Source organism: Vanessa tameamea, chromosome 27, assembly GCF_037043105.1.
Source record: "Vanessa tameamea isolate UH-Manoa-2023 chromosome 27, ilVanTame1 primary haplotype, whole genome shotgun sequence".
Taxonomy (NCBI): Eukaryota; Metazoa; Arthropoda; class Insecta; order Lepidoptera; family Nymphalidae; genus Vanessa; species Vanessa tameamea.
In genome coordinates, this window is record NC_087335.1 from 2,305,113 (window position 1) to 2,328,973 (window position 23,861).

Below are 23,861 nucleotides of genomic sequence, written 5' to 3' on the forward strand. Positions count from 1 at the left end.
TTACGGAATCCCAAGAAAGGTTCGAGTGGAATCTAGATATTTGATACCGAAAGCTCTCTCCGATATTTGTAGGAAAGGGAACTAGATGCTACCTGTTGCTGACTGCTGTTACAGTTCGCGCGCAATCGTCGCATGACATACATGGCTGTAATCATACAACAGTATGTTATATAGTCTGTTGATATTTGGCGCGTATTTTAAAAATAAATAAATAGGTGCGTTCAATAATCATTTAAAGAAATTTAAGTGTGAAATAATTGTTTGTGTTATATTTATTGCCATAGTGAGTATACTTTTTAATATTGTTATTAGGGGCTTTTTTTAGTTATAAAAAATAAATAAAAAGTTAATAAATCCACATTAACAATGAATCGAACGACAAAAATATTGTCTACGAAATAATAACAATAAATAAATCTATGAAATAATTAAATTATACCTTCTAAAGGTATAATTTTATTTATCAAATCTTAAAAATATAAGCTCATTTAAATTATTAAATATTAGTAGAAAATTTGGGAATAATTGATTAACAAAAGCAAATTTACTATTAAAAAAACAAGGGCACATTAATAATTAATTATAATAGTGATATTACAGTGGTTGAAATTCGACCGTTATATTATTTTTTAAATCTAATTTTATTTATTTTTTCCTTTTTTTTTGTTCCTCTTATTTCTATTTTTTTTTTATTGATAACACTAAAACGGGCCATGGGCTACCAAACGAAAAAAAAAACAGGAAATTAGTTAACAAACATGGTAGAAAATAAAATCGTATTGAATTGATCGGTCTTTGCGTATTTATATTTAGATAAAACAAAACATAATGTTACGTGCGCATTATTAAGCTACCGGTCCGCAAGTCGGTTAGAGCAATTGATCCAAAAACCTCAGTAATATCACCGTATCTCCGGAACTGCTGAATTAATACCGTCACGCCGTATTACACTCGTCACTTCCTCGGCCATCGCGTGACGCGTATAAATATTTTGATGCTTTCATTGAAGTCATTAATTTTTTATACGTCATTATGGGCAATGTTATCTGACAGGCCACTTAGAACTTTCATAACAACAAATAAAAACAAGAGTATTTTTAAATATATTTAAAATACATAAGTTGCTTATATTTAGACAAAAATTACAAAATACCGATTTTTTTTTTTTCGATAAACAAAAATCGATCATTCTTATTGTTGATAAGAATTACAAGTCAAATATATCTAATTAATTCTTGAAAGAATCGTATTTTGATTCGACTCCTGTAATATATAATATTACAATAACACAATTGATTTAAATGTTTTTACTATGCAGGATGTAGGTCTCAAAATTCATTAATTGTATAACAAAACATCAAACTAACTTACGTAACTGAAGTAATGTTAATAAATAGATAATGATTACGTATTAGTGTAACGCCATTATTTGCCGCGCAGCTAAGTAGTTAAGCCAAGTAATGGCAGTTAATTACGATCGAGTTAAAAATAACTGGCCGTTTATGAAACAAATCTTTTTAAATGATTTCGTTTTTAATTATGAGTATTAAATTTTATCTAATTAATTTTGTAGGACGGTATTTTGTATTTTATTAATATTTACGTATTCCACGTTTGCTCGTCTATATTGTGCATTACTTAACTTTTGATTAATATATTATATTTATTTATAATACAACACTATACCACTAAAATAAATATAAAAGTAGTTATACTTTTATCCACTTTAATTATACTTTCAAAACGCCATTTTTTCGCAAATTAATAATGAATATCATAAAAAATAAAAATCAATATATACTTTATTCAAGTAGGCTTTGAAATGTCATTTTACAAACTATACTAAGTGAAGCTACAACCAGTCCGGAATGTAGATTCTACCGAGAAGAACTAGCAAGAAACTCAGTAGTTACTCTTCAAGTTCTTGACCAAAGATATCGCGTCAATTCGATGTCAATTATTTATTTGGCTTTTGTCCTCTTGTCGTTGGATTAGACTATATATTATAGTACATTGAAATTTGGTATTGGTATTTGGTAGTCGATGGTGTCTAGATAAATAACAGGGGTTAATAACCGTAGATACATTTTTATTGCATTTTTACAATGTCCAATACAAACTTAAAATATATTTTTTTTTAATTTTAAAGTTATCGATAAAAAATACATAAGAAATCTGTTATTTGCTTTGTATACATATATGTAACCTAATTATTATTTTATTAATTAAATAGTTAATTTACAAATGAAAGAAATGATCACGTGGATCGTTACTGAAGAACCAATCTAAGGTTAATAGCAAGTTTCAATTTTGTAATTACAAAGCTATTGCTTGAATACCTATACCTAATATGTATAACATTAATTAATCTTTGACAAAAAATATTATTTTACAAAACTTAGACTGTTTAAACTTCATTCAATTGTGAAATTAAAGAGGTGTTAAGAAAGTGACAATCGTTAATAGTTTTAATGTAATTAATGTTTTAGTGTAAAATATTGGGTATTTTCTTGACAGTCATTGGCCAAATTGATTTCAATTGGTCCTTAATAAGCTTTCTGACTAAAGACATAACATTTAAAAATAGTTTATGATTGGGTGACAAAGCAAGAAAAAAAAGTTATGAAATATAAATTATTATCTGTGAAATTTCTCCCGCGCTTTTCTACGTACTTACACTATCCACTTAAAATGCGTTCTTGTTGCGAATTTATAATTTGCTTGACATTTTCAACTTCTACGAACGTGCTTAAATAGTTTTATGCTTTCAAATTCTACGGTATTTTATTGTTATTTTCCATATCTTTCTAAATTACTATTTAAAATTGCGTCGTTGGTTTAGTGGCTAGCTTTCATTACTATAGGACTATGCGGTCTTAAGGTCATATGTTCCAAATCAAGTGGGCCATTTAAGTTATTGGGGTTCCAAAATCAAAGCCAGTAATGATTTTATTACTGTTTAAAGTCCTCGACTCCTCTGTTAGATGAAGGCTTGGAACTTCTTCTACGGCGCTGTTTTATTGCGGTTGTGGGCGAATTTTACCCAACACATGCAGTTTTCATCAGGTTTTCCTTAACAAATTAAGCATATCGTCGGAAGAAAAGCTTAAGCGCCAAAATGCTACCTTCACAAATGAGGCTTACTAACTTAACTTTAAATCTCATTTTCCAAAATGGCGCTTAATAATTTAGTATTGCTTACGATCTACGATTTGGATTCCGAAAAGTGTTATATCCACTGAGACGCTCAATAAATTATTAGTAAAGTTTAAGAAGTATTTCATTGACAAACTTATGAGTACTTTATTCGCTCAGTGGTTGATGGTCATTAATTTGTCAATTAAACAGACGATTAAAAGGTTCTAAACAGTTTTGTCTTTGCCTATACACGCACATAGAAACACATATATTATATTAAGTAACTAAGAACCATTGTTGCCAGATTCGTAATTATATGGAGCATCGTATCAAACTTAAATAACATTTTTATTCTTTAAAATCGTTTATCCTTTTTTTATATATTTTTAATAATTCATTTATTTCTCCAATGACAGCTGTCAAACTATGAGCGACAAAAATTCAGCCGGCAAAGCGTATTAAAGATGCTACGAAGATAATGCTATTATTTTAATTGTCAGACAAAGCAATATATGACATCTGGGTTATATGTCTTGATTTATGTAACCGAATCCACACTTATGGTAAATGTCTGATTAGTGATTGCAACCATGATAGAACTATTATGTAAACTCGAAATAAACATTCCAGCGATGAATCGTTTTATAACGCATTGCGTCACTCGCAATCACATTTGACATGATTAATAAGTGGAAAATGTCCGTCTGATTCGATGGGATTTATTTCGTTACAGAGGTAAACTCAGATGTGTGGAAGTTAATATAGACAGTTAATTATATGTCTCAAGGTTCCGTACCCAAAAGATAAAAAAGACCCTATAACTAAGACTCCGCTGTCCGTTCGTCCGTCTGTTTGTCGTTCACCAGACTATATCTCATGTACCGTTATAGTTAGACACTTGAAATTTGCACAGATAATGTAAAAAACTGAATAAGTTAAATATTTAAGTTGCTCTCATACTAATGAAAATATTCAGCGTCTTGGAAAGTCTTTCACTACATCAAAATATACTTTATTCAAGTAGGCTTTTACGAGTACTTTTGAATCCGTACTTTACAGAACTGTAACGTAAAACAACCACCGGTTCCGAGAGTAGATGCTACCGAGAATAACCGGCAAGAAACTCACTAGTAGCCTAGTTGGAGTTTCCACTTGAAATCTAACACCCATTTTCCAGTATTCGATTTCAATATCACGCGATCTAGAGCAGAGTTTTTCTTACCTAGGATATTATTTCCATTTCACTGGTCAGTAACGCGATGACTTCATTTTCACTATCATCGATTCGATTCAGTCATAATAAGGCTATTCTACTAACAGATTGACACTATCGTAATCGAATCGAAACGTTACCGTTGCCGTTCAGCGGAGTACCTATTTTTATATGTAATATACCTTCAAATCAGAGCAAGACAATATTGTGTTTTACTGTTTGGCGGTAGAATATCCGATGAGTGGGTGGTATCTACCCAAACGGACTTGCACATAGCCCTACCATCAGTAGAAGTTGGTTTATTCGCTTGTTACGCTATCACGTCTTAACTACTCAACGGATCATCATGAAATTTTGCATACATGTTGCCAGGTGTACAGAAAAACATAGGGTATCTAACATATGTCCCCCTACAAGATCTGTCTTAATGAAGGGCGCGCAAAAGACCCTGACGCCTCGCGTTGTGTTGCCTAGTCGTTGATAGTGAAGTCTTGGATCCACGTTGAGGCTGATATTTTAGGTCTCCTAAAATATTTTGAGGGGAGAGGGGAAATCGCCAGTACACTACTTGCACCCTCGACCATATTCGGTAGGTGGCGTTGTGAACGGGAATTAAATAAATTTTTCATTTGACCCAGACGAAGTCGGGCCGCGCAGCTAGTATATATATTAATTATATATAAAAGCCGTTATGACTGAGTGATTAGAGGACGTCAATTTTAATCGATGATTCCATGTTCAAACCCAAGCAATCACCTCTGAATTTTCATGTGCTTAATTCATCTCGTGAAATCATCATTAGGAAACCAACCCGCATTGAAACAGCATAATGAAGTAAGCTCCAAATCTTGTCCTCTAAAAGGAGAAGAGGCATTAACCATTATTATTAACCTACCCGTGAGGTATTTACAGTTGCTTTATTGAAATACTATGTTAAATTAACACATGTATATAGAAATATTTCGGTTTGTTCATTTGCATTGCATTGCTCTTGCGATAATTTGGCATTTTACATTCATTAGCGAGTTCATTCCATTTGCAAAGTATCTGCGACAACTAAGAAAACGTACTAAGTGAAGTAAAGTGCTGCATAATTTCGAAACATTTATTTCATAACAATTTAAAAAAAAAACTTCTTTATTTAGGAATATGTCTTACTAGTTTTTGTCTTACTAGTATTAGTATTTGTCTATGGAATGATCTTAATGTCTTTGATTAGATTTGACAGTTTATTTATGACTAGGGTCTGTACCTGCGACTTTCACATCGCCGATAACTGCTGAGATATTGAGGTTTGCGTAAATTACAAAATCAAAATTAACATTAATGATCTATCTCACTACAAATTAAGTCCACCACATGCGTTCGCAGTAAATTGAAGTTGTAAAGAGAGAGTTGCTTAAAGTAAACCGCAGGGCTATTGCGCAACAAATGTCATATATACCATAATTCTTCCTGATACATGATTCTGGTATTTTATATCCCTTTAATTGCGTAATGACAATAAATGTTCTAGCGAACTGCTCGTTTTGTTTGTTGTTAATGACATTTTACTATTTTAACACGCTTTTATTTGTTTGATCTGTATCGGACATGTAACGGATTATTCAAACGTGATTTTCACCATATTCAAGACGTCTGGTGAACTTTAAAACTGTCACATTAACTCGGGGACAGTTCTACTTGCATATAACTGTTATATACGTTCCATTCGTCCTCTCTATTCCGACCCAACTTCGATTATTCCTCAATAAAATAAAAGTCAGTTTAATCGTAACTTTGGGTCAATTGAACTAATTTATATTGATTACGATACGATCTCGATTATATTACAATCCAGCTTCGACCGAACCACAAAGTTTTTTTATTATAATAGAAAAACGGCTAAACTGCATACATTATGTTTTCATTGGATTGCGATATTTATAATTTAATAATAGAATTGGCGACCGAACGAACACTAATACGTCCTTAGTATGCCGACCAGGAGCACCGGGATTAAAAAAAAATTGTCTGGTATTATAGGTTGCATACGTACCATTTTTGGTTTTGGTAAATAATGTTCTTTGGCGTTTTAAATATTTTTATGGGTCCAAGATAATCGACATTAATCGTCTTCGTAACAGTCGTTCGAGCAACAATTATCCAACACACGTGTTCCCATATTTAGGCGTATTGCAAACACGTCTGAATAATAGCATCCAAACATTAATTATTTTACCGCCAAATAGTAATTTGTATACCGTTGGACTTAACATTTAGAGGCTGAGACAACATTTTAAAAAACTATTGCGACAATTCATACAGCCAGTGTTTAAAAAGTCTTTATATATTTGTATTTTAAAATTTTCATTTTGTTGTAGGTCTGTCTACAATTGAGAAACTACGAAGACGGTATTTTTTTATCCTGGCTTTAAGCAATGGTAAGTTGAATATGATATCTTATTAATTACGAACTTATTAATTCTAATTTCTTATCATATATATATCTGGATAAAGTGTACAAAAACGAACGGGCAAACTTTATTATCTTGGTGTGCGTGACCGGTACGCTTGACACTCGCCGAACGTCATACTTTTTTACTAGTGTGCGTGTACTTAGTGGCCAACTGTTGGTCACTTTTTTTCGACGCGTTCTAGCTTTGACACTCTAACTAAACATATAAATAATCACTTAGTACTATTACATAGTATATTTATCGCCCAAAGGATTATAAAGAGGGACTATGCCATTTAGTATTTTAGTTTTCAGCTGTCTTGATACTTTTCGAAGATAATCAGTTGATTTTTTAAATAATGATAACTGAGTACAAATAACTTACAACCTTAGGTAATAATTTACATAATTTTTTTTGTAAATTCGAAATTTGAAATCTACATTGATCGTGAATCGGTTTTGATGTTTTTAATGGTTTTTTTTTCACAGTAAAGATCTCATTTAAATGTGAAAAATCCGTTCTAAGTGTGGAATAATGGTATGAAATAGGTGAATTTCTCATTTGTTATAGTATTGTAGTAGTTTGAATTCGTTTTGTAAACATTTTTTGTTATATATATAAATTATAGTTATATAAAATTATATAATAAATTTAATGATTGGTGTGTATTATTATTTATATATTAATGAGGTATAAGAACAACTATAACCTAAAACTGAAATATATAATAACTTTATAATACCTTTGCTCCGATCATATGTTTAAAAAAAAAACATTACGCAATAATAATATCGTAACATTTTTCTCGTTACAGTGGGTTCCGGTCTTACTAGCGTGCAGTATATGGGGAAATGCTTTGTCGCAAGATAATAACGCGGTAAGCGATTTATTCAGTTTTGTAGTTTTTTACATGTATCGCATCAGGAGTTACATGGCTTCAATTTAACAGCACTTATGTATGTATGAATTAATTTTCACCCAATTCTAGGCAAACAAATAACATTTAATTTTGCACACGTTTGAAAACTCGTAAAGTATATTCAATATTTTGATATATTTTATTTTTGTTTTAAATATATATAGATTCACTAAAAAACGGTAAATAACATTTGAAGTGAGTTCTATAGTTAGGGGAGGATAATAGAGTATCTAGCCCTGAGCCCTGCACATCATGACATATGTTTATAATAAAAAAAAAAACTGTCACAGATAAAAATCTAATGAACATTCACAGAGTACTTTTTAAAACTATTTTCAATTTCTCATCGCTATTTTTTGTTTAATTAAATGAAAATCAGCTAATAATAATAATAATATTTTTTTGCCTAATCTATGAATTGCCCGCAGGGCCCCAGGGCCTTTTAAATCCGACCCTCAGCAGACATAATCGTTTCATTCCACAAATATGATATATATTATTATCATAATTGTATAAACCTATTCCATAAAAAATAACAGATATTCATTTTAATTCTTTAACAACTGGTATTTAAATTAAAACAAATTGTAACATGACATTGTAATAGGTGACGTTAGCTGGCACGTGCGAAGTCGACGTGAGATCTATTCTTATCAATTTTACACATTCGTTAGTGTAATTATAATATGCTGTTTCTAATGAATGGACAGACGGCGTACAAATTGCTGTATATATGTTAATGTCAGTTTAACTTTCTCTTAAATTGACATGATCTTACTTACGGCACATTGTCTTATTTCCGCTTCCGATCGCATAACACACATCTATACAGTGGAAAATGAATATATTTATATACATTTATATTCACATAGAATAGAAGTCTTTGGTCGTGTCTGTCTGTATACAATACTAGTTGAAACTGCGAAATTTTTAAAACACAAATTTCAACCCACGTTTTACCCCCATAGGGGTTGAGTTTCGTAAAATCCGTTCTTAGCGAATGTCTACACCCTACTGAGATTTCGTGATTAATCAGTGAGTGGTATTTCGCTTTTATATGCATATATAGACATAAGCGCTTATCACAGAACAACCGATATATTTTTCTTGTTTTCGACATAAGACAGATTAACTTACTAGGAAGATTTAGTTACATAAATTTGAATACTTTGTACAACTTAAACAGTTTTCTTAATATTAATATTAATATAGCTTATTGTATTTTGAGGTTACGTTAGATTTACATAGTAATTATGTTCAAGGTTTCACTGGCAATATGACATTATAGTCATAGTAAATAATTATAGCTTCTTACGTATTGATTTTGACAAATGCATTACATTTTACGATGGTCGACCTCGTAGGAAAGGTCAAGCCTCTATACAACATCTTGAAAATATTATATGCGTGAAAGTCTGACAGTTTCAACGTTTCTTAATAACCCTCGAACTACAAGATTCTGATGAAATTCGGTACAGATGTCGATGTGTCAATTACTAGGACATAAGCGTACTTTTATAAATATTCTTAAAATGATTACTTAGTAAAATTTGTTCTATTCTGAGCGAAGAGGACGTTAGTCTTAAATAATACAAAAATAAATGGTATTTTTTTATTTTTTTACTTTTAGGCCTTAATCATTATTTACATTAAGGCCTTAATTATGGAAACAAACATGATAATTATCATAAATAAATAATAATTACCAATAAAAGCATTGTTGACGTTGTTTGCCCGTCTTCTGACCCAGTCCTATCGCAAAGTAGTGTTGTTTTTTTTAAAAGATCACATACATAATGATAATTTACAAAGCGACTTGTTCGGAAGAATACAGAACTCCTGGTTGCCCTACCTGTCGTTAGTATTCAAGTATATCCGCCAACAGATTGGAGCCTCGTCAGACATTTACGACCTACAAGTCATTTTCTGAGTCCTAAAGTCAAGTTTAACAAAATCTCATTCAATAACTAAACAATGAAACATTAACGAAAAACTTAAGCCGGTTGAAATACAATACAGACATACAAAAAACAACTACGTAATGTGTTTTGATGCTTCTTCGAATGGAACAACTATGTAACGAATTAACTCACATCGTCTCATAATTACTCTTATATTATGTTATATAAAACGTGTTTATGTACTAAATTCCATGTCGTGATAACATAAACTTCCTACCGGTGAAAGGCCGGTACCGATATCAATGTGCGTTAAGTGCTGGATATATAAACTAACATTTATTTATAATATTCATAATATAAATTACATAATATAAAGCCTCGTGTCCGTCTGTATTGTACCTCAACGAACCTTTACTTTAGACATTAAGCAAAGAAAAAAAAGAATTTCAATGTACTTTGCAATTATTTTAATTGGATATTACTACTCGGTGGTGCAATATAGGTATCACTCATCACTTATTTTACCGCTAAAACCAGGGTCGCCTTAGACCACTTCGAGGCCCTGGGGCACACGAGAATACAGTTTAGTAATCGTAGACGATTTTGTCTCCCTTGCGAGACCCGTTGCTTTACCATATTTAAATCGTATCAAGCCATATCAAAAAATGGTTTACCAAATTTATCTTAAATTTCTTATATATTGTCTCCAGGAGGGAACCTACCTTACTTCACGGGGCCTGGTGAAAAACCATCAGTTAATTTATCAAACATATTATTGGCCAAAGAGTGTACTTAGTCATGGTCAAGGAGTCGTAGGGTCGGGGTCAAAATCACCCAGGCGACGTACAAGTCGGGACCCCTTTTCTAACTTTCAAAATTTTTTTTCCATCATCCTAGTCACCTAAATAAAAGAAATATTTGCCTTCATTAAATTAACAATCTATTTTAAAATTATTTTCCAATTCTTGGTCAGCCAGCAAGCCAGTGTAATAGGACACAAGGAACATTATTACTAATTATTTACGATTGTCACTGCACTGATTAACTTAAGTATAATATTCCAACCATAAGAGAATAAAAAAAAAACAAATGAACAACATTTGACAGCAAATTGACGCGATATCATTGGTCGAGAGCTTGATTAATCTGTGATATTCACTACGGATTTGCGAAAAAAAATTTGATTGGCGTTTTGAACGTCGACGAAACTGTTATCGGATTTTTGGGAGTAAAATCAAAGTGCATATAAGTAGTTAAGTGTAATAGTGTCGTATTTTAAATAAAGATATATAAATCATAAAGTTTTAGTCGTGCACAATATAGCTAAGTGATGAACAAATCACATGAAATACGTAAATCTAAGGTTTGTTTATCTTTATTCCTACTTCGACTGGAATAGGCTATAGAGGTACTTTCATAGGTCGAATATACTGAACTAAATCGTCTATGCTGTAATTCTATTTAATGTAAAAAATAATAAAATAAGGAAATGAAAGTAATACAAATATTTATTAGCTACGTAAAATGCAACAAAAAGTTCTGTATTAAGTCTATTAAACAACTTTATAAGAACGTACGACCGCAGGAAAAAAATAGCCTTCGCAATTTTTATGGCTCAGTCATATCTAGCTATTTAAGAAATTTGCTATGTTTTATATTTAAAAAAAAAAGTTATTCGTAATCTATGGTACAGTTTGAAAATGTTCACTAAACGGAAAGACGGTAAGATATAAATACCACTCAGAAAGTAACGCTAAGCTCGAAAGTATTTTAAATCATAATCGAATAATTATAGATTTATTGAACGATAAAAGAACTATCGTTATAACTTTTACTTCGAAGTTATTTTTACGTAACGTACCTTCAAGTATACAAAAATAAATTTTAACGGACTTTGCGCATGCGCGTCTGAGTTCGAAATATGAATATTTTTATTGTATATCAAGACGAAATGAAATGGCAGATGTTACAAAAGAAAGCTTTATTGGTAAAGAGCGATATCTTGCAGGCCAACTCAGGACAGAGCAAGTGGTTACATAGTTATATAACTATGCTTTATTGATTTCGCGAAAAAAAAATCCCTTATATCTTGGGACACCCTAATATATATATAACAAAATATAATGAGTAAAAAATATTACGAGTAGATCATCTAAGGATTGGTTTGCCGTTGTTTCTGTTGACAGTGACTAAATATCATTGAGTGATAAAATTACGTCATTATTTAAATATTATGAAAAAAATATATGACTTATCAAACTATATACAAACTGCGACTCGGCCAGGCTTCGCGCGGGTGCAATGTATTTGTAAAGAATATGTTTTGTTGTAATTATAATGTTATTAATGCCCTATAGCACTCAGAAATAATTTATGCTACATTATTAAAAAAAAAAAAAACAAACCTAGCATTAAAAAAATAATAGAATTGGATCATTAATGACTCCTCATTAAAAACCCCTACAAAAAAATAAACAATATTTGCCTCTATAATATCAAATTTAAAAAAAGACGTTCATTGACTTTACTTTCTTAATAAACCTTAATTAATTCTATTCTTCAATCATTTGATCACTCAACTTTCATTTCCATTCATTCCACAATACAATATCTAGATTGACTAAAAGTCAAATCAAATAAAATATATATCAAATTCAAAACAAACAGACGTATGTACATGATTTATGATATTACGTAACAGGTAGTGCCAGTGAAAGGGACTTCCGCTAACACAATGGCTGTATGAATGTGTTTTAAGTATAATCTGTGGAAGCGAGATTACGATGTCATCGACTCGACAGCGATAGATTTATTTGTAGTTTTAATTTTTTTTTATGTAACATTTTTTAATCTGTTTTATTTTGTTTCTTAAATAAACACTTTCGACGTTTTCTGTTTAATCTGTATTATAGAATCAAATGAAATCTTCAATATAGATTAATTAACATTTTTATTTTGACAGATTGCAAAGGATTACATTTGTACAAAAAACTTCAAGCCATTAAAACACATTTGGAGATATTTAACATATATTATTGGTGCTGTAACGTTAATGTTTCAATATACTTTCATTGTATATAGCTAATAATGAAAATTAAAAAAAAAGACTTCGTGTCTCACAATAAATGCATTTTAAAAGTGTTGAGTAAAGTCATTCTATATAACCAGTTACATTAAACGATATATAATAATAGATCTCGAACAATGAAACTTGGACTCTAACAGTTCTGTCTGCATCCTATTGTCTCGCAGATCAATATCATCATTTATATTTTCATTTCTTGAATATTTAAGTGTGTTATCAATTTATCATAGTGAATGTAGATTATCTACGATTGATCGTTTGGCTATGGTTATAAAACGGTTTGACTCTGTGCCTTTTTGGCACAAATAAAAGCCACAAAAAAAAAAAATGTTTTGACTTCGACTGTCCATGTACAGCCAAAACTACTACATTTAGAAAGCTTAAATTTGCAAAATAGGTTTATTTCATAACTTAAAACTTTCTTAACAGGGGAAATTGGAGGATTAATTCTGTATAATTTTTGAACGTACGAAGCCGGGACGTGCAAGTATACTTTAATATACTTAGATGTATTACATGTAGTATATAAAACAATTGCGCTAGCATTGAGATCGCAATAGCCACCAAGTGCAAACGAATGATGTTTCAGCATTTTCTGGCCTGGAAGTAAAGTTTTATTTATAAGGTGAAAAAATATTTACGAACCAAAGATTGCTTAAAGGAAATAACTGACGACGGAACAGTTAACGATCGTAAAGTTAATTTTATTATTAATGGCACACACGATTTCATAAATATCATATTTAAATATATTTATTTGAATAGATAGTACTCGTATATATGATCATGTTATATAATAATTAAAATACACCTTACAAATACTGCTTATTCTACTTTAACTCACATGAAACCTGTTTTGATGATCGTAAGACGGAATACTATTATTTGATAGATCAGCTTAATCATTTATTAATTACGATTGGTACTAAAATGGTTCATCTAAAAATAATAAATCAAATATTATAATTTATACAACAACATTAAAATTCTCACTTGTCATGTTAAGTATATAAAAAATCGGATGAAATCCTAAAAACGCACATACTTCTGTAATAATATACTAAAACCTTTTGTAAAAGGCGCTGGTATGTTTTGAATTTATCGATTTTGTAGTTTTTTTAGTTACAAACAAAATTAAATGAAAAGCCACTGGTTTAAAATTAAGATTCTACCGAGACGAACCAGCAAGAAAATCAGTATTTACTTTTTCCAACATTTGAAATACAAAGTTATGTCAGTTAAATACAATTATATATAATATATCATACCTGAAACTCAACAAGTATTAGTTTTATGCTTTTTTATCATCTACTCGTATATAAACTTGTGTTGAATAATATACTCTATTAATTTTTTTCAAGCGATTTAAATATATGAATCGTCAAAGTTAGAAATAGCACAAAAATGACGTATTTATTAATATATGTTACAAATTGTTAACATAAATGTGCAAAAAAATAACACGCTCTAACAGTTTTCATGTTACTTATGTCGTAGTGACATCGTACATCATAAGATGATTGATGTGGACTGCTATGATATATATTTTCATTATCAACTTTTATACATTTTCCCAACCGCCACGACTATTGGTATTAATACACAGGCAGGCCAACGTTTGTTGCATAAAACTTACTTTTACTTAGGGATTACAGAGCTTTGTCCATCTGGGTAGATACCATCCATTCATCAGATATATATACTTAGTGTTGGGTTGCGGTTTGAAGGGTAAGCCAGAGCAACTACAAGCACAAGGGACTAACATCTTCGCTCCCAAGGTTGGTGGTGCATTGGCAATGTAAGGAATGGTTAAGATTTCAAACAGCGCCAACGTTAACGCCTAAGAGCGTTGGTAACCACTTTCCAAAAGTTGGCACATTGGCTCCTCCGTATATATATTAAATGTATACATAATATGAATACTTGTTTTTTCGTATTGTAAGGGTTCAAGTATGGAATAATCGATTGAGTTTAAACTTTATACGGTCGTGGGTGACAAGTACAAGGCTTAAGAATGTGGTTATTAAAGGAACCTATAATTAAAAAAAAAACAATATATAAATATAAATACATATAAAACAGAATTTTATAAAAAAAAAAACTTATTATTATTATATATTATACAACGAAGTATACAGTATACCCACCGCACACAAGAAAGTAGCGCTTAAGAGGGTCCCGGAGAGGGGAAACACGGCTTGTTCGATCTCTTCGACATGCCGTTTGCCGTCACGGCATACGAGAGGCATACCTTACCCCGAAGACGCGCCAATACTTGTTTGAAAAGGACAACAAATGTGTAACAGCAAATCGGCAGACTATCAGTTATGATAAGATATTGAGAAAGGTTATATACATCGCGCTAAAACCCACGGGGACCTCCAATAGCGTTCAACGGGGGTAAAACCACGCGGAGCTAGTTTTATAAATAAGGCATGTAAATCTACCAATCCGCAAAATCCGCTGCCAGCCACACAGGTCTAGCGGCTGTATCGAATGCGTTCTGTCTAGGTCTCAACTAAAACTGGTCGTTTATTTTAAAGTTATTCAACTACCATACTTATGTATATATTGCTTATCTCGAAAGTCTAAGTGTCATGTGAACTTATTACAGCGATTCTATCAAAGATCATTTAAGTGCACCTGTTGAACACTATTTAATATATTTTGAAGTTCTATAACGATAGAAATTTAAAAGATGATTGTCTATGAAATGAATTTAATCTAGCGATTTTTAAAGTTGCACGTATTCTACGGTTTATGGTCATTTCCATTTGATTATTAGATACCATTGTGTCCGAGTCCAGAACATTTTTATGAAGTACCTTTCTTAAAACTTTATTAACGACTTCCGCGCGGTTATACAGTTTTGTCTTTCTCAATAAATAGCTTGTTGTATTGTCTTGTTTTATTATAAAGTTATTGTCTTGTTTAGCTATTAATTACATTTCATACAATCTATTATTACAGAATCTATTTTTACTAATGTATACTAATATTATAAATACGAAAGTGACTATCGGGCAGTTCTCGGTCAAACCACTGAACCTTGAGCATAAACTCCAAGGAAGGACATAGACTACTTTTTTATGCCTAATATCCGACGACTACCCCCTTAAACGCGAACGACGTCGTAGAACGTAGAACTAGTTTGAAATATCCCTAACAGTTAAAGTCAGTTAAAGTCTAACTTTTTTTTTTTCAAATCGCACTTGCAAAGTCTGAAATTATAGCGTTCAAAAAGCATACTGTGTATTCAGCTTTATATATTAGTATAGAATAGTTTATTGTACATACATACATAAAAGTTGTCCTGTCTCTCAGATCAACGAACATGAATATAGAAACTTGTGGTTGAAGCAGTAGGTTAACTTGCACCAAGTCATTTCAGAATATAAAAAGCATTTGCGTTAAAACAACAAAATCAAGGCAAATATTTTATACTTTCCTATTTTTAATATTTTTAATTTTAATATTTACGCTTTACCTCAATAAAGATAAAAAAAATACGCTAAAAAAACACGTAATATATTTTATCTGTGTAATGTTTAATTTTTTTATCTGTATTCGTAAATGAAATAAAAAGTCGTGTGTGCTGAGCTTAAAGGGCGCTATGATGGCGTCCACTTTCGATGTGTTTTTTTTCTCACCGCACCACTTTTACTTTCGAGGTATGCGATACATTCGCCATTTCCTACGAGCCGAGCGTTTGAAATTATTCTTATTAAATTATAGCTTAGGAACCTGACCGTTAGTTATAAGCTGAGCTTCCTGAATATATTTAATCTGATACATACGTTTGATAATAAATTTTCATACTGGCCAGATCGTTTTTTTAAATTATTGTTCACAAAAATTCACTTCCGACAAATAATTATCGTCAGTTGAATGCATCAATGACTTGTAGCGAATTCTTATTACGTTATATATTTTTAATTAGGTACGTTGACTTTTAATGTTTTGCGCTAATTTATGTCGATGTCGAAAAAATATACTGCATAATGTTTCCTACGTTTATTAATTGAATTAAATGAGTTTTCTAGGTGTTTTTTTTTTAAATCATTCATCGTGAATTATACTTTCTGAAAACATATTTTGTGTATAATAAATTAATTTTCATTATGAACAACTTATCGTAAAATCCCGTAAATATTTGACATCTGGGCAAAAACTCTTACCTGTTAAGAAGAAGGTCTTGCAACTATTTCACGAGTCCGGTCGTCAGTGGGCTCGTGAATTATACACATCTGACAAAAATACCTACAAAACTAGATATGACAGTGGGTCAGGACTCGATGTTTTCCTTCAACACTTCAGGAGATGAATTATGACGCAAATAGAATACGTGAAAGTTCGTGGCGCTTGTGTTATACCCAATGGTATCTCGTTATCTCGTATCACTGTTTAGTTAATGTCTTATTCATCAATCTCCGAGTCCTCCGACATAGATCTTACTTCTAACATAGCCTTCTAGTATACTGCTAAATATTATAGATACTCTGATACTAACTTACTTGGTCGTAGGGCTTTTTATAAGCCCTGGAAGGTCCCAACTCATCGGATATTCTACCGCCAAACAGGAGTACTCATTATTGTTGTGTTCCGGTTTGAAGAGTGAGCGTGTCAGTATAACCAGACACACAAGGGACATAGCATCTTAGTTTTCAAGATTGCTAGCAATGGTGCGATGTAAGGATTTTTTATTATTTCATACAGCGCCAATGTTTATGGGCGGTGGTGACCACTTACCATCATGTGGCCCATTTGCCCGTCCGCCGAACTATTACATTAAAAAAAAAACTAAGACAATGACGTTTAAACATAGACAATTCTAGTACTTTTTACTAATTGACATAATCCTGACATCCGTTCAAACAATAATAGATAAAATAAATTATAATTACTATTAATTTTACTCATATCTGAACGCAATTATATCAATCATCTTAATTGTGTGTAACTCTAAATAATTCGCGGCACGCGTCGCGATATAGGTATCTTTAAGTTTTTTAACAATTACTCGAGACGTAACGCGGCCGTTTCTCCTTTCATTGATGGTATTGCATGTGTGTTTCTTAATATAAATATATAAGATGTATAAATATTTACGCCAATTTCAGCTCAATTATAAATAGAAATTATCCTAACCTACAAATAATATAGTAACGAATTTTTATCCTTTGTATTATTAACTAGTTTTTTTATTGTAGATTTATATAAAGTAGCCTGAAGGTTCTTCCTCGGGGTTTATGCCATATTTCATCAAATTTCCTTCAGTAGTCAGTCGTGAAAGTGTAACAGATTGACAGAGTTGATTTCGCAATTAATATATTAGTACAGATTATAAAAGATTGATTGCTACATTCATAATTATTTGTCAGTTTATAATCTTACTTTTTTTATATATACAAAAACAAATGCTTACAATTATTATCCAAAGACGTTAGTATTATAAGCGATATTTTTTGTGAGTAATAAAAAGTAAAAAACGAATAAAGCCACTGGCTATAACTAGTTTCAAAATTACACATATTACATTCGCGCTACGACGTAACAGACATTTAACTTTAAATGATCACCGAATGAAAAATTACTCTGTAATAGTCAATTCAAGATTTCGTAATAGAAAATTATTATGTATTGCTTTTTAAACTTAAGGTGATTTGCACAAGATGTATGTCTGTTAAAAAAAATCTATTCGCTAGCATGTCATCCAATCCTAGGTTGTATTTCAAATTTCAAGCTTCTACATAACTCATCAGGAAGTTAATCAATTATAAATTTTCACGTTCACATTTATTGCCCAAAGCGATATAAAACACAGAACACAGGACATTGACTTTTATAGATATTTTTTTTTTAATAAGATTATTATATTTTGCAATACCGTACATAGAATGTTGACGAACAACCATGTTAACAGTTAGTAAGTCTTGCATTATAATTTAAAAAATGCGAAAATGTATTTGTAATGTAAATGTAATTCTCGTAATTGTTACATTTAGCTTTTAAGAATACGCAATTCATCATCGTAATGTAAATATTTTTTATAAAAATCTAACCGATATATATTCTCTATTGTTTATTAATTAATAGGCTTCTATTAATGATGCGAAAGTCTGTGGCGGGGCAAACATTTTACCCGGGCAAGATATATTGGACCCTTTGGAGACTTTATAAAAAAAAAAAATTGAAAAATATTATATCAAATTTTTTATATCTCGCAAAGCAACGAAATAATATATAAAAATAATATATAGTAGGTATATAAAAAAATAATAAAATATTAAAAGTGTAAGTGTCAATAGTAGATTGACCCTGAGCCTTGAAAGTGCCAACCGCGATGTATAACTTATATTGACAAAGGTATTACATTATAATTCCTTAAATCATGAGCTTTAGTGTGACATTTAAAAATTATCTAAACGGAAATACGACAAACATGCAATATTCTTGTACAATAGATTGAAATTATTGCACAATTTCGTTTGCATATTTATTACTTACATATTTTATTGTTTATGAATAAATACTACAGATAAAAATATATTGGACGTCGATATTAAAATAAGCTGTTGTATGAAGATAAGTAAAATAATATTTTAATCGTTAACAAAATTTGTAACAGAGAAAGTTTCTCTACAGTTTTATGTACGTTCCGATATTCTCTTTGAGGTTCATTAATCTTAATTCATGGCCCACAGTTAATAAGTCTAACTTTGTATTGTAATCATTCATGATTTGATTAATTTCCTCATGATCGATTTTGGGCACAATCATTCTCAACGGAGAACACCCAACTACGCAGGAGTTATCGAGTTCTCAAGTGCGCTAACACTCAGTAGAGAGTTCTATTCCCTCACTTTTCTAATCCGATGGGAGGGCAATCCGTCGCCAATGGAGAAAGTATAGGCGCAGGACCAACAGCTGTAGGTAGTTTCCAAGGTACGAGAGTGTTAACACTGTTAACTTCCAGAATTTATATTACAGACAATTTCATGACACAATTGAATACATTTTTAAGAGCCCAGGGCTACTCTCCAGGATCACAAAGACGTCAATTTTATAAGGAAACCTCGAGTCTGTAAGGTATAATGAGTAATTCTGAATATAAATAAATTAAATATGTATTTGAATGTTCCAGAATGATCTCCCGGTTGCGACGGCGCAGTGGGGGTGGCAGATGAGTCAAACGGGACCCGGGACTATCGGGCATTACTTCGTTAGATTACCAGAGGTTTATTTTTATACATATATACATAATTCTTGAACTTTTGTGTTTTATGTATTACAATTTGGACTTTGTCCACAATACCCATATATATAATTCAGAATGCATTTTGATATTGTCCACGTTTGAAAATTCGTTGTATATTATAAGTATTAATAATTTTTTCAAGCAACTTTTCTCTCTAATTAAGCGTTTTTAGAGTGACCAAGAAAATAACCCTAAGGGTCAAGGTAGAGTCTTCTTGAAGGTGCAACTTTTAGTTCGATGTTCGATCAGTTTTTTTAATTGTATTTTTTGATAATCTTATTGTATATTTTTAGTATATATGACCAAATTTAAGAAGTAATTTTATTGTAATGTATTTCAGTCAGAACAACAAGTGCGGTACGTAGCTGACGGTAGCGGCTACCACGGTACTGTCGCTGTCACCACCAGTGACCAGCAACACGTGCATACCACCAACTTTGCTCTAGGAGAGCGAGCTATTGAACTAAACTCTCAGGTTTGTGGAATATTTTATGCTCTAAGTACAATATTATATTCAATTTAATTCTTTTTATTTTTATAAACATGACAAAATTTCAATTATTTAATAAGCTTTTTTTAGTAGATAAATATTTTTTGGTTGTGATGTCCGTAAAATTTTAAAATTATATTTATGTTCTTAATTTTTCGAAATAGTCATTTCATTATCAGATATTATCTGCAATACACAGTATTGTATATATATAGTAATATAAACAAACTATATCATCAAATATAACATTTTTATCTTACAGGTGGCAAATACATACCAAAATACAGCCACCAACGGAAGTCAATTGAACAGAAGCAGTCTTCAACAAGTACAATCACCCATTGATATATATCTTCTTCAACAACAATATCCTATGCAAGGACAAATTGTACACATAACTCCTCCACAAAACTTCTTACAGTTCACATCTCTACCTAGATTTTACTATACCGAAGGTACTACACCTAAAAAAAATTATTACAATGAAAACAAAGACAACAATGTAAATAACAACGCTAATTCCCAAAATTCAAATGAACCTACAATAAACCAATCAAAAAGTGAAACCAATGACGAAATTATAGAAACTAATGAAAACGGACCAGTTGTGAGAATCTTCAAAGATCACAATTGTCGAAACGAAGATAGTCACGCAAATAATGAAGAACATGTAAGTAAATTACAAAAGACAACGGAAGCAACTGCAAACGTACCTAACTTTAAAGAACATAACGTTCACGGAAATTTCGGAGAACGAGACAAACCAACATATCAACGTGAGTCTAATTACAATGTCAATTCCAACGATAGAAGCCAAAGATTCTATTATTCTACTGAAATAAGCCATCCCACAACGGTCGAACCTTTATCTTATACAGCACATGAAGGTATCTCGAGGTTAGTAGCATCGACACAGGATTTGATATCAAATGAAGATCTTTTAAGAATAAATCACGCAGCAGAAAGAATAGTTAACAGCCATACTGATGATATTATAAAACCTAAACGCCGCTCTAATTCTAGAAAGTTAAACTACAACTACTACGGACCTGAAGAAGATTCTAGAAATAGAATAACAGTGTCAGCTAAGTATGGAAATATCGAAGAAAGCGAATTGAACCAACCGCAGATAGTTCAAAGACAAAACTTTCAAACGGCAACAAATGAATATAAATTCGCTTCGCCTATCGTTGTCGGTGATACAAATTATGGCAGTTATAATCAGCAAATAGTGAACAATTTGATGTCAACAATGGTACCGTACATAGACAATGGCTATGAAATTATCGATGTCAGAAATAGTCTAAATGAAAACTATACTTATTCCGAAGAGAATAAATCCGACGAAGATTTAGTCAACATCACACCACGACCAGTTAGTCAAAAATATTTAGCACCTATCACCGTTGCTTTAAGATTACTCAACTCGAATGATTCTAATGTATTTAACAATGTTGATGATCATGAAGCTTCTGACAGCGAATTTATTACAAATACAGTTGAAAATCCCCGACATGACAAAACCATTGTGGAAATACAAGAGTCAATACCTGTAGAAATTACTCATATAAATGAGGTTGAATATCATGAATATTTAGATGAAGGTAGAAGCAATCAAGAAAACCCATTGGGCCTAGTCAAATCTCTATATCAAAAATACTTAGAATCTTTGGACTCATCAAATAATAATAAAAATGCGTACCAAAATACAAACAGCCCACAAAATAATTACAATGAAAACAATAATGAAAATTCCCAAGAAATTTTAGAATCTAGTGAGAATAAACCGAATGATGTTCAAGAACAGGCAAATTCGGATAACCGAAATTCATATACAAGTTATTACAACACAGATAATAAAATCATTCAACCGATAATTATTGAAAAGCAAGTACCGGTAACAACATACGTAGATCGTTTTATCGAGAAAAAAGTACCATATCCAGAACCAGTTGAAGTTGTTAAGCAAGTGCCAGTAGATCGGCCAGTACCGGTGCCAGTGCATTATGAGACAATAGTGGAGAAACCGGTGGAAGTAACTAGATATGTAGATAAACCTTTCCCCGTTGAAGTTCTCAAACCATATCCAGTTGAAGTCAGAGTGCCATATCCGGTGGAACACAAGGTTTATATTGACCGTCCAGTACATGTTCCGTATCCAGTTGAGAAAGTTGTCGAAAAACAGTTAATACAACATGTACCCGTGCCGACGCCGGTTGGAATTCCAGTTGGAATCCATATTCCCGTTGAAAAGAAAGTATTATATCCTATACCGGTCGAAACTCCAGTACCCGTGGCTGTCCCAATTGAAAAGCATGTCCCATATGAGAGAATTGTAGAAAAAGAAGTCCCAGTGCCCTATCCCGTAGAGAAAAAAGTTCCGTATCCTGTCAGGCATGAAGTAAAGGTTCCAGTTCCGTACCCAGTAGAGAAAAGGGTACCATATCCCGTTGAAAAAATTGTTGAAAAACCTGTAACTGTTACGAAAGTTGTCGAAAAGCACATAAAAGTGCCTTTTCCTCATCCAGTCCGAGTGGAAGTACCAAGACCTTACCCCGTTGAAAGGATAGTCGAGAAAAAGGTACCATATCCTGTCCACGTGGATCGAATAGTTGAAAAAAAAGTGCCAATCCAAGTACCCTATCCTGTAAAGACAGTTGTCGAGAAAATTGTTGAAAAGCCAGTAGTTGTTACAAAGTATATCGATAAACCGTATCCTGTCGAAAAACACGTTCCATATCCAGTTGAAAAAATCGTAGAACGAAAAGTTCCCTACCCTGTTCACATACCAGTGGAGGTCAAAGTCCCTTATGCAGTCGAAAGAAACACACAAAAACCCGAACCATACCAATTCGAAAAAGTTGAACCGACAACGCTTTATAGCTACGGCATTACTCAAGAAGCCCTTTCAAATGTAGCGAATTATTTAAGATATCAACAGGAACAATATAAACAACCCATTCCAAATTACTTAAAAAGTAACGCTGATAGTTACGGCTCACAACAAGCTGAATCACAACGAAATTACCAAATACAACTCGCCAACGCGCAGCTTTTGAAAAATCTACAAAACGCAACGCCCGTCCACTCGACGCGCTGGGGAAATCACTACGCTTCTTCGTATAACTATTTGAATTCTACCATCGATTCTAAAAAACCATCAAATACTAACAGTCAAGAAAATTACAAATATTACGGTCCGCCGCCGTTGAAAAATTACAATAATGAATGGGAAAATAATAAAGATTACTCAGAGAGGATCAGAAGGACTGACAGAACACCCAAAATGACGAACTTGAGGATAGAATACGGAGGGTTCAAGCCTCCGTTAATTCCAAGCACAGAGGTCGATTTAGATGGTGTACCCATTAATAACAAAGAATAATCTTTCATCAAAGCGATGAAAATGCTCTCTACTG

At 31.9% G+C, this 23,861-nt stretch overlaps 1 protein-coding gene across 1 annotated transcript; it reads left to right on the forward strand.

Annotated features, from left to right (window-relative positions):
- The first annotated feature begins 124 nt into the window (after positions 1 to 124).
- On the forward strand, positions 125 to 23,861 carry LOC113392067 (putative uncharacterized protein DDB_G0277255). The gene is made up of 6 exons (XM_026628302.2): positions 125 to 283; positions 6,715 to 6,774; positions 7,604 to 7,666; positions 19,839 to 19,931; positions 20,293 to 20,427; positions 20,705 to 23,861. The coding sequence occupies exons 2-6, from the start codon at positions 6,772 to 6,774 to the stop codon at positions 23,825 to 23,827; spliced, it is 3,417 nt and encodes a 1,138-aa protein (XP_026484087.2). The 5' UTR covers positions 125 to 283; positions 6,715 to 6,771; the 3' UTR covers positions 23,828 to 23,861.

Coding starts and splice junctions, on each gene's coding strand:
- LOC113392067 (XM_026628302.2), top strand. Junction 7,667..19,838: donor TGTCGCAAGATAATAACGCG/GTAAGCGATTTA, acceptor TGAATGTTCCAG/AATGATCTCCCGGTTGCGAC. Junction 20,428..20,704: donor CTATTGAACTAAACTCTCAG/GTTTGTGGAATA, acceptor TTTATCTTACAG/GTGGCAAATACATACCAAAA.